The following is a 12,486-nucleotide window of genomic DNA, read 5'->3' on the forward strand; positions in this document are numbered from 1 at the left end:
TCCAATGATTCTGAATGCTTTGGTTTCAACCGCGTGAAGCCGAGCTAGGTGTGAGGCAGGAGCACAAGCCCAGAGGGGAGAGCAGTATTCCATGAGGCTGCGGATAAAATCTTTGTATGTGGTGAGGAGCTCAGAGGTGCCCAGAAAGGACCACACGACGGAGGATGCCCAGTTGGCGACTGGCTTTGGAGGCCAGCTTGGTAATGTGGTTTTCCCAGGAAAGATCATGGCAGATAGTGAGACCCAAAAGCTTGAGTGACAGAACTTTTTCAAGAGGATTGTTCAGAAAGTAGATGAGAAGGTTGTCGAGACGGTCTTTTCGGAGAGACAAAGTGAGAGTGTGACATTTGTCTGGATTGAAAGACATGGTCCACTTGTTTGACCAGTTTGTGATGTTGTCCAGGTCTGCAGAGAGTGATGAGGCCATATAGCCCAGATCGGTGGAGTGTTGCAGTGATGGTTGTCCTTCTGGATGTTTCTCCCATCTCCACACAGGATCTTTGGAGCTCAGCCAGAGTGACCATCGGGTTCTTGATCACCTCTCTTACCAAGGCCCTTCTCCCCCAATTGTTCAGTTTGGCCGGGCGGCCAGCTCTAGGAAGAGTCCCGGTTGTTCCAAACTTCTTCCATTTAAGAATTATGGAGGCCACTGTGCTCTTGGGAACCTTCAATGCAGCAGAATTTTTATTGCAGGCTTCCCCTGATCTGTGCCTCGACACAATCCTGTCTTTGAGCTCTGCAGGCAGTTCCTTCGACCTCATCGCTTGGTTTTTGCTCTGATATGCATTGTCAGCTGTGAGACCTTATATAGACAGGTGTGTGCCTTTCCAAATCATGTCCAATCAAATGAATTTACTACAGGTGGACTCCAATCAAGGTGTAGAAACATCTCAAAGACCAAGAGAAATGGGTGGCACCTGAGCTAAATTTCAAGTGTCATTGCAAAGGGTCTGAATACTTATGTCAATGTGACATTTCAGTTTTTTCTTTTTCATAAATTTGCAAAACTTTCTAAAATCCTGTTTTCTCTTTGTCATCATGGGGGTATTGAGTGTAGATTGATGAGGGAAAATATGAATTTAAACGATTTCAGCATGAGGCTGCAACATAAAATATGAAAAAAGTGAAGGGGTCTGAATACTTTCTGAATGCACTGTAAATAGAATACTATGAGACAAAACTAGCTTTCTTCTGTGCATGCACTTAATTTCCATCCATGAGGTGCATGAGGTCCACACTATAATGTTTCGTTCATCACGAATGTGTAATGTGTATGTCTCACCTGTTCCAGTGTCATACAGTCTGGGGAGTTGAGGATGTTGGACCAGGATGAGAAACTCAGCGATTTGACCTTCATACTCCACCTTAACTACAAGGGTGATGATTTAAAGCAAAAAAACATGAGTAATCAGCAGTGATGTTGGGCTTTTGGTTTAATTTGCTCAAACATTTTAAATATTGAGTGTCGAATGGGGTTATCATCTAGCGTTTAACAAACACTTGCAAATAATTGGGGGAGGAAAAGGGAGCAGAGTGTGGATTGTGCAACAGGCAAAGCAAATAGAAAAGCTGAAGATCTCCTACAATAGTGCGAGGTACACTTTGCAACGGCTGAAAGAAATTGGCTCAGTACAATATAATAAAAGACTCAGAAGAACGTCCCCAAGACAAGGCAAGCACTTTAAGTTACTCAGCTTAAGCGACAGAAGAAAAGCAATTCGGCAGCTGACAAATTAAATGAGAGCAAGTCTGTACATTAACATCTCGTGCGTGTGCAGAAGTCTGAATGCATCAGGTCTCCATGGCAGAGGTGCAGCAAAGAAACAACTGCTGAGACCACAGAATAAGGTGAAAAGACTGACATTTGCAAGGCAACACCAATATTTCACGTCTGAACAATGGAATTGGGTACTCTGAACTCCTGAATTGAGTCCATCTCCAATTGTCAGGGACTACACCCACTATTGTCAGGAAGAAAAAAAAATCATGCGTCCATTATGATGGCTTTCTGACAAGCTTAAGATGCCTTCGTGGGAATCCCACGGGCATGGAGTTGTATCGGGCATGGAGGTGTATCGTTGCGATCGGTGCAGCCGTTTTTGCGGTACCCAGGACAATAATGTTAGGCGAGAGTCCAAACCACTAAATGCTGGAGACCAAAGCTGAAATTGGAAAAACAATACAGCCGATTTTATTCGAGGGGGTCCCAGGATTACCCACCCAAAATTTCGTTTTGATCGGTTCAGCCGTTTTTGCAGTACCTGTGAACGGACGTAAGGACAGACAGACGGACGGACATTTGGTGAATTATAGTCAGGCTAGTGGGGCCACCCGTGAGAATCCCACGGGCACGGACGAGTGTGACATTTGGACATCTTCATTTAGTTGCTGCACATTCAGTTTTACAAAATGGTTACTGGCAATTTATCAGATGCACAAATGATGTAATCTACACAATGTATTGTTACGGATTCGGAGTACGGCACTCCCGTTACCAAGGGCGGGGGGTAATCCCCTTGTCCTGTTAAGCTGGCCGTCTCCGATCCTTGGAAGTATGACGTCACTTTCGGTCGGTAGTAGCCAGGGTCATTAGTCAAGGAAGTTCCAAATACCTGCTTACTAGGACCGGCCGTAAGCGAGGAGATACTCCCACCCGAGCCGCAGCGTTGATGGATACGCCGAGCGAAGCGAGCTGCGACCCGAGCCGTTAACAAAAGACTAAACCCGATTCCAACAGTCGGCCAAATCGTGCCACTTATATCAATTGGGGACAGGACGCAAGCGATCGGATGAGAAGAAATCAGAAAGGGTAAAGGAAGAACAGATGTTTATTATACAATAATTATTTAAGAAACGAAAGGGCAAGAATTTACAAGAAGAAGGAAATAAAAGGACACAGGGCAAGCTTAAACAGTCTTAATTAACATACGCCCAGGACAGTACAAACACACTTACACGGGATGGGATGGCAGGTAGGAGGACAAGGTCCAGGCAGATGGCAGGGGCAGGAAGGTCCGGCTCCAGGTCCACGCGAGTCCGGCTCCGGGTGTTGGCTCGTACCGCGGCACCAGCGGCCGGCAGCTTCGCTTCGCGTTTAACGAGCGGAGAATTATAAATCGCAGGGGGGAGACTGGGATGCCGCGTACGTAATAAATTGACCCCTGAGCCTGCGATTGTTCGGGTCAATGGCAAGCAGGGACTCCTTCACCACCCGTCGGTCTTTTGCGTCTCCGTCTTCTCCCGTATCGCGCATCCGCTGGTATCGCTCAACCCCTCTCCACTCATCTGCTCTCATCTGCTCTGCCGAAAGCAGTCCCGGCGGCCGCCTATATTGGCCGCTCGCGTATCCACCCGCCGGCTTGAGAAGACGCCCACCGGGGAGCTCGCCTCGGCCTTGGTTGGCTGCGAGGGCTCACCGGTCCCGCCCCTTGGTGGTGCGTTGACGGGGCCACGCCTTATTCCCGGCGCTTGGATCAACTCCTCCCCCTCCTTCTCCGAGATGACCACGTGTGCCATGGCGTCTCACGGGCCAAACAAGCACTCGCACCCTTGGTGAGGGAGCTGTAGGGCCTATTCTTATTTTATTAATGCAACGTAGATTCAACTATTTGGAACAGAGCCTTACCTGAAACATAGACTAATGAAATAACTAGAGAAGGGCCTATGACGTCCTACATGTTGCTGTGGACTAACTAGGGTGCTCTCTTTAACGTTTAATTTCGAAAAATGGGAATATTTACAGGGGATTATTTATAAGGGATTATTACAAATATGTACAAGTGAAGGGTTCTCAAAACCTCAACACAGCACCTTCATTTCCTCCAGGGTCATCCCGGCCCGACAAAACTTTACTTTAGTGTGACACGCAGGTGTGGTAGCCCTCTACTATTAACTGCACCCTGAGTGTGACATTTTTTTAAACAATTAAGTATGTCCCGCCTGCTACGTTGCATTCTATCTAACAGACTCGCGCCCACAGACTAACCGAATTGCGGAATTAATTCTCAAACTACACATTGACGGTGGGGAGCATTATTTACAAGACACTACTTGGTATTTACACGCGACCCAGGACCTGTCATTTGGGAAACAAAAGCAGAGATGTTTGAAAAGAGGAAAGGCATGCACTGCACTGCACTGATACACCATACCCACATGCCCGGGGATGCACATTTGATATTGCAGTGCACCCCCGAGCACAAAAGCACCACCATGCACAAAAAGCACCACAGTCATCACAGATGTTATTATAATTAAATGATGACTTCTTCTTACTTCTCTGCTGGGCCGCTGGTTCTTGATGTTTCTTGATGTTTCACTCTTCCTGCTTGCGGCCTATTTGGAAATAAACGAAAAAGGCACAAACCGCGTCCATTTTCTTTTTAATTATGGCCAACAGGGGCCAGCTAAGGGTGGTCCACCTGTATGGCATAGGGGCCACCGGTACCGTGGTCCGCAAGCAAGATCTCCACTGGCCACAATGGCCGGTCCCCAGCAGAGGTGCCAGGCCCCAAAATGTGGGGTCCATGTATGTGGTGCTCGGCCACAACCCTGTGGTCCATATAGTGGTGCTCGGCCACAAAACCGTGTGGTCCATAAAGTGGTGTACCGGTCCAGGCAGGCAGCAGCAGCGGAGGTGCGGGCACACAATGGCGAACACCTGCGCTCTCCCCCCGGGCCCAAAATGAATAGATCGTGAGTGGGGGAAGGAAGACAAGCAAAACAGCGGGGCAAGACCGCAAGGGTACACATCAACACAAGGCAATGCAGAGGTGAGGTGCGCAGGAGAGCGAACCGAGAAAGCTCGTCCCTACCGTACGTTCCCCCCGTCACCTAATCTACCCTTGCCCTTACCCCGTATTTACAGAATTTACAAATTCGTCTCTATTGTCTTGTCTTCCCCCATATCTCCCCTAATTCCAAATTCGTCAACAATCACTCCAACCCAAATTTGCCATCAATCAATTTATCATCAATCCCTCCTAAGGAGGAAGAGATGGAATAACAAGCACAATGTCTCACCCATGTCATGATGCATCTTACATACCAGACATTTGCACAATCAAAAAAACATGGTGTGGAGTCATATCACCTTGGTGAGTGGATGCAGATGGTGCAAAGAGATTTCCATCCGAACTACCTTCTAAATGACGTTAATACACTTTACACTACCCGGGTACTTTCCCTGCAAAACCATTGGCCATTTTACACTATGTGGTTCTAAAAACCAATTCCCACTGACCATCTGTGGTGCTCACCAATTTGGTGTCTCTCCCCCGATTCTTCACCCTGTGCCCTCGCACAATTTCAAGGCTGGGTCGTGTGGCGCTCCCAGCAGGTCCGCTCACCTGCACACCTCCGCCACTGCAGTTTCCTCCCGAGCTTACCTGCTCCTTACCCTAACATACCTGGGGAAGGCCCTCTGGCACTCTCACCCCACTACCTCCCTCTCTGGCGTCGGGCTACCCGGGTCTGTCCTCCGGATCCTCGGGCCCCATTGAACAACTACTGGCTCCCAGAGCCTACCTGGGGCCTCACCTGGCCGACAGACTAACAGTGGCGGAGTGCCCATTTAACCATTCATACTAACAGGCCACACGCCCAGCCAATTTACTCCACTAATGCACCCAACACAACACTCCTGTGCAACTACACGCACCGCTCCCTCTTTTTATATATTTTGTTTGTCTGGTTGATTTGTTTGTGAAGTAAATGTTAGCTCTTTCACGAGCCTCGATTCAGTATACAAAAAAAAAAAAAAAAATCCAACCACAATTTACCGACTCCCTCTACCTACTTTTAAACTACCCTACCCGGGTACTCGTGAAGGGGTCCATCCATCCCCATCCACTCCTTTCGCACCAACCACTCCACTCCACATATTCCACACCACTCACTCCACACCATCCATTCCATACTACATTCATTCCATAATCCATTCATTCCATTCCATCTATTCCATACAACCATTCTCACCTGTACTTCACTTGCACTTTCACACCTGGTGCCACCTGCACCCTCCTTTCCTCCAGCCGCATTCATTCAATACAATGCACAATCACACACACTCACAATACTCTGCTCAATCACCTTCTACACACACACACACACACATCTTTCATGAGCATTGCCTTACTTCATCACTCTCACCACAAAGAACTTCCATACCAATTCCTCATTTCAGCACTCACTACAAACACACTGCATCATTTAACTATTTATTTTTCCCTCGAAGACTCGCGCTCCCCGTCTTCCCTTATACTAAGCGCTCCCACGTCGTTATAATCCAACTACCCTACTCTACGTCCCCTACTACCTGTACCATGTCACTACTTCAATCTCAAGTTACCTATGGTCATTTTTCTAAATCCCTATCATTATCCAAACCCTCCCTGGCTTGGTTTTCACCGCCATAACCCCCTAAACTATTGCTCATGTGCCCGGGTACGATGTGAGGTGAATGGTAAACCTACCATTCGCCATCACTATCACCATTACTATCGTTATCCAGTCCACTATCTCGAGCCTCGGTGCGGGAAATGCATCTCCATAGCTCGACTTCGGAAAGCCGAGCAATGAATTTGGGTGGTTTGTCGCCTGCAGGTTGGGTCCGTCCGGCATTCGGATTCGGGGGAGGAGGTTTCGTCGGTCCGAGATTCCAAAGTCCACCTCGGCACGGAGCCTTTCGGTCTCCTGCCCAATGGCCCAATCTTGCCCGGCCGGAACGCCACCACCACAAGGGGCGCCGTTCTGACCCCTCCTACCTTCCCTTGAACCGGGCTCCCGCTTTGCCTGGCAAAGCGCGGACTCGACCGTGCAGGGCGGGACCCGGCCCGAATCGTGCGCGGCGCCCCTGGCAGGAGCGACGCGGCATCGATCCCCGCCGGCTCCCACAGCACACAAAGCCCGTCACGGACCGAGAGCTCGCGTCGGCTACCTGTCAGCCTAAACGCTAACCCGGTTAACATCGATGCTTTACCCGCATGCTCACATCCAAACGCGTTCCGTCCCATACTCACAAATTCTCGCGTGCCAACGCCTTTCGTACATCCCATGCACTCTGTTATTGCACTTTCTCTTGCACACCACCCAGGTACACTCACGTCATTCGCACACTTCATCATCACACCTCCTCGGTCACATCCTCTGTGACAACCATGGGTGTGCACTCTTTTGCACACCCAATCACACGCTCCACAACCAACTCAGGTGTGCCTCCTCGCACACGCGCCTCATCCGACTCACACTCCTGGTCACTCGTCGTTCCACACTCCGTTTCACTCCCATACTCTGTCGTGCATTCATTCTCACTCTCGACAGCACACTCACTCCTCGGCGCACACTTTTTCCTCACACACGCTCCATTCTCTTTCACACACCTTTTCTTCACACAGCGCACAAAGGACCTTCCACGAACGCCCGGGTGCCATCTGGGTCCCAAGCGCGCGAACAATCCTCTCGCGCTAAACACTTTTCTGCAAAATCTCCCCGCACCATTTCCAGCCCGACTCACCTTTGGGGTTCTTCTTCCTCGCTCCACACGCACCTGCAAATCTTTATAAGGATTAGCAAGTACATCATCACGATTTGAGCACAGACCTTGTACCAATTCCATCACCTCCTCCTTCAGCTCCTTCTTAGTTTCCCTCCATCTCTTCTTAATTTCTCTCACCCCCTCTGCCACTTCCTCTAACTTCTGCTTCATCTCGTTTATTTCCCGGTGCGCCCCCTCAATTTCTTCCTCTAATGCTACCTTGGTCGTCTCTATGTGCTTCCTCACTTCTCGTTCTTTCGTCTCCATCGTCTCTACCACCTCCTCCAACCTCTTTGTCAGCCCCTCGTGCACCAACTGGCACTCTTTCTTCGTTGCTAATAGTTCCTTTTTAATCTCTTTCTGTGTTGCTTTCAGCCCCCCTATCACGGCTGTGTTAATTTGCACCTGCTCCCCTAATTCCTTTTGTCCTTCTGTCAGCTGCCATACTCCTTGCGTCAACTCCTCTATACCCCCTTGTAACCTCGACGTACTCTTTCTCACCTCTCTCTCCATGCGCTCCTCACACTGCTTTACCTCATCGCGCACTCCTCCGACCTCTTCGCTCACACCTCGCCTTATATCCTCCCCCATCTCTCCCCTTTCCTTGGTGGATGCCGCCTTCATCTGTTCCAAATCATTTTTTTGAGCGTCCAATTTGCTTTCCAGGCCGTTTTTGACCTCCTCTATCTGATCCCCCATCTGTTTGATTTCCTGGGCGGATTGCTCCCCCATTTCCCTCAATTTGCCTCCCATCTTGTTTTCTAACCCCGATAACCCGTCCTTCATTTCCCCAATTTGGCTTCCCAATTCCCCAATTTGACTTCCCATATCATTCCTTAATTCACCAATTTGGCTTCCCATATCATTTCTTAACTCACCAATTTGGCTTCCCAGTTTCTCACCATTGGCCCTCATTTCTCCCATCTCCTTACTCAATCCCTCAATTTTTCTATCTAATCCCCCAATTTGGTTTCCCACATCGTTTCTCAATCCCCCAATTTGGCTTCCCAATTGCTCCCTGTTCTTTTCCAGGTCTTCACCCGTCTTGACCATAAAGGCCCTCATTTGTACCATAAATAGGTCCCAGTCCATTGGCACCGCGGGCTCGGCTGCCGCGGCCATGTGCGAGGCGCCGCCATTTTGTGCGCCTGCAACCCCCACTACTGCGTCCTCATTGCTCTCCTCTTCCACTACTCCCACTGCCTCCCTGGGGTCCTGGGTCGATTCTGCCTCCTCATTCTCCCCTACCGGCATCCGATCGCCTTGATCATCCATGGCACGATTTTAATTTTGATCTTAAAGAAAAAATTTTGGCCGCTCGTAATTTTGACCAAATTTTCAGATTATATAAAAAATTTGGTTCAGGCCTCAAATCCCACTCCTGACACCAATTGTTACGGATTCGGAGTACGGCACTCCCGTTACCAAGAGGCGGTTAATCCCCTTGTCCTGTTAAGCTGGCCGTCTCCGATCCTTGGAAGTATGACGTCACTTCCGTTCGGTCGTAGCCAGGGTCATTAGTCAAGGAAGTCCCAAATACCTGCTTACTAGGACTGGCCGTAAGCGAGGAGATACTCCCACCCGAGCCGCAGCGTTGATGGATACGCCGAGCGAAGCGAGCTGCGACCCGAGCCGTTAACAAAAGACTAAACCCGATTCCAACAGTCGGCCAAATCGTGCCACGTATATCAATTGGGGACAGGACGCAAGCGATTGTATGAGAAGAAATCAGAAAGGGTAAAGGAAGAACAGATATTTATTATACAATAATTATTGAAGAAACGAAAGGGCAAGAATTTACAAGAAGAAGGAAATAAAAGGACACAGGGCAAGCTTAAACAGTCTTAATTAACATACGCCCAGGACAGTACAAACACACTTACACGGGATGGGATGGCAGGTAGGAGGAGAAGGTCCAGGCAGGGGCAGGAAGGTCCGGCTCCAGGTCCACGCGAGTCCGGCTCCGGGTATTGGCTCGTACCGCGACACCAGCGGCCGGCAGCTTCGCGTCGCGTTTAACGAGCGGACAATTATAAATCGCGGGGGGGGGGGGGGGGGGGGAGACTGGGATGCCGCGTACGTAATAAATTAACCCCTGAGCCTGCGATTCTTCGGGTCAAGGGCAAGCAGGGACTCCTTCACCACCCGTTGGTCTTTTGCGTCTCCGTCTTCTCCCGTATCGCGCATCCGCTGGTATCGCTCAACCCCTCTCCACTCATCTGCTCTGCCGAAAGCAGTCCCGGCGGCCGCCTATATTGGCCGCTCGCGTATCCACCCGCCGGCTTTAGAACACGCCCACCGGGGAGCTCGCCTCGGCCTTGGTTGGCTGCGAGGGCTCACCGTTCCCGCCCCTTGGTGGTGCGTTGACGGGGCCACGCCTTATTCCCGGCACTTGGATCAACTCCTCCCCCTCCTTCTCCGAGATGACCGCGTGTGCCATGGCATCTCACGGGCCAAACAAGCACTCGCACCCTTGGTGAGGGAGCTGTAGGGCCTATTCTTATTTTATTAATGCAATGTAGATTCAACTATTGGGAACAGAGCCTTACCTGAAACATAGACTAATGAAATAACTAGAGAAGGGCCTATGATGTCCTACGTGTTGCTGTGGACGAACTAGGGTGCTCTCTTTAACGTTTAATTTAGAAAAATGGGAATATTTACAGGGGATTATTTATAAGGGATTATTACAAATATGTACAAGTGAAGGGTTCTCAAAACCTCAACAGTATTTACTTCTGATAACATGTGATTGTTTGTGCTTGCACATGGGAAATACAATTTGAAATGTGTCATTACATCTCATGATTTGATAAAATGTGACTTCAAGAGCTCAAATCCTCTCCCTCCCCATCCCCATCCCTCCCACATCACACACACTGCACCAGGGTGTGGGTCACAAACACATGGGGGAATGGGTCACACACACACACGGGGAGTGGGTCACATACATCCCGTTTTTTCATTTCTGCTCCTCACAATTCTGTGTCTCTTATTCACACAGACACACGCACACACACACACACACACACACACACACACACATATGCAAATATATACACCTTTACACACACACACACACACACACACACACACACACACACACACACACACACACACGGGAGTGGGTCACAAACACACACCTCGTTTTTTTCATTTCTGTTCCTCACAATGCTGTCTCTCTCTTATTCACAGACATACACACACACACACACACACTCATATACATACAGTAACGTGAAAAAGTAAGTACACGCCATGTAAAGTTTTGACTTTTTCAACATATTTCAACATAGATATTTTATCTTCATTTCAACAATATTGAAAGATAAAGGTGATATAATATAACAAAATATCATGAAACATTTACATTTTGTAGTCCATTGTATAATTTAAATAAACATAAATGCAAATTTCACATGTGGAAAAAGTAAGTAGACCCTTGGCTCTAATAGGTGGTATTGACCCCTTTGGCAGAAACAACCTCAAGTGGGCGTTTCTTATAACTGTCTACCAGTCTCTGACATCGACTGGGAGAAATTTTTGCCCACTCCTCCGTGCAGAATTCTTTCAGCTGTGCCATGTTTGAGGGGTTTCTTGCATGCACAGCTCGTTTCAAATCCCCACACAACATCTCGATGGGATTTAGATCTGGGCTTTGACTTCGCCATTCCAGAACCCTCCATTTCTTTCTTTTCAGCCATTCCTTGGTGGATTTACTGGTATGTTTAGGGTCATTGTCATGTTGCAAGGTCCACCTTCGGTTGAGCTTCAACTTTCTGACAGATGGCCTCACATTATCCTCATGCACCCTCTGGTATAATGAAGAATTCATAGTGGATTCTGTGATGGTGAGCTGCCCAGGCCCTGATGCAACAAAGCTGCCCCAAACCATAATATTTCCACCACCATGCTTTACAGTTGGTATCAGGTTCTTGTGGTCAAATGCTGTCTTTGGTTTTCGCCAAACATGTCTTCTGGTACTGTGGCCAAATAGCTCTACCTTTGACTCATCTGTCCAGACCACACTGCTCCAGAAGTGCTGGTCTTTGCCTTGGTGTTCATTGGCAAACTTTAGTCTTGCCCTGATTTTCTTTCTGGACAGCAAAGGTTTCCTACTGGCACACCTCCCATGTACATCAAATTTGTGCAGCCTCTTTCTAATGGTAGACTAGTGCACTTTGACATCAACAGTGGCAAGAGCTACCTGTACTTGTAGGTCCCGTGATGACATTCTGGGGTTCTTAGAGACTTCTTTCAGCATCTTGCGGTCTGCTCTCGGGCTGAACTTGCTGGGGTGGCCTGGCCTGAACAAGTTGGCAGTTGTTTGGAATCTTCTCCACTTGTAGATGATCTTCCGGACAGTCGAATGATTGATTTCAAATTGTTTGGAGATCTTTTTAAATCCCTTCCCAGACTCGTAGGCATCTATAACCTTCTTTCTGAAGGCCTCAGAGAGCTCTTTTGATCTAGACATGGTGACGCCGCACACTTCAACAACAAAGAGCAAACCAAACGAAATGTCTGAGGTTTAAATAAGACAGGTTCCTCCAAGATCCTCTCTAATGATGTTCTAATCATTTGCACCTGAGCTGGTGCACCTGATTCTAATGTTAGGTATTTGAAGTAGTGATAAATGTAGGGGTGTACTTACTTTTTCCACATGCGAAATTTGCATTTATGTTTATTTAAATTATACAATGGGCTACAAAATGTAAATGTTTCATGATATTTGTTATATTATATCACCTTTATCTATCAATATTGTTGAAATGAAGATCAAATAGCTGTATGTTGAAATATGTTTAAAAAGTCAAAACTTTAGTTGGGGTGTACTTAATTTTTCACGGGACTGTATATACTACACATGTATACATCTACACACATCCACGTACACACACATCCACGTACACATACACATACACACACACACACAAACACAAACACACTTG

At 48.1% G+C, this 12,486-nt stretch overlaps 1 protein-coding gene across 2 annotated transcripts in view; it reads right to left on the minus strand.

Annotated features, from left to right (window-relative positions):
- LOC137429945 (beta-1,4 N-acetylgalactosaminyltransferase 1) overlaps positions 1-12,486 on the minus strand; it is an 81,920-nt gene that overhangs the window by 12,746 nt on the left and 56,688 nt on the right. For both annotated transcript variants that reach the window (XM_078780000.1, XM_078780001.1), the window contains one exon: positions 1,283-1,369. In XM_078780000.1, the coding sequence (XP_078636126.1) occupies positions 1,283-1,369 (87 nt within the window). The remainder of the gene's footprint in view (positions 1-1,282; positions 1,370-12,486) is intronic.

This window comes from Myxine glutinosa, chromosome 6 (assembly GCF_964187855.1).
Source record: "Myxine glutinosa chromosome 6, kmMyxGlut1.1, whole genome shotgun sequence".
In the NCBI taxonomy this organism is placed as follows: Eukaryota; Metazoa; Chordata; class Myxini; order Myxiniformes; family Myxinidae; genus Myxine; species Myxine glutinosa.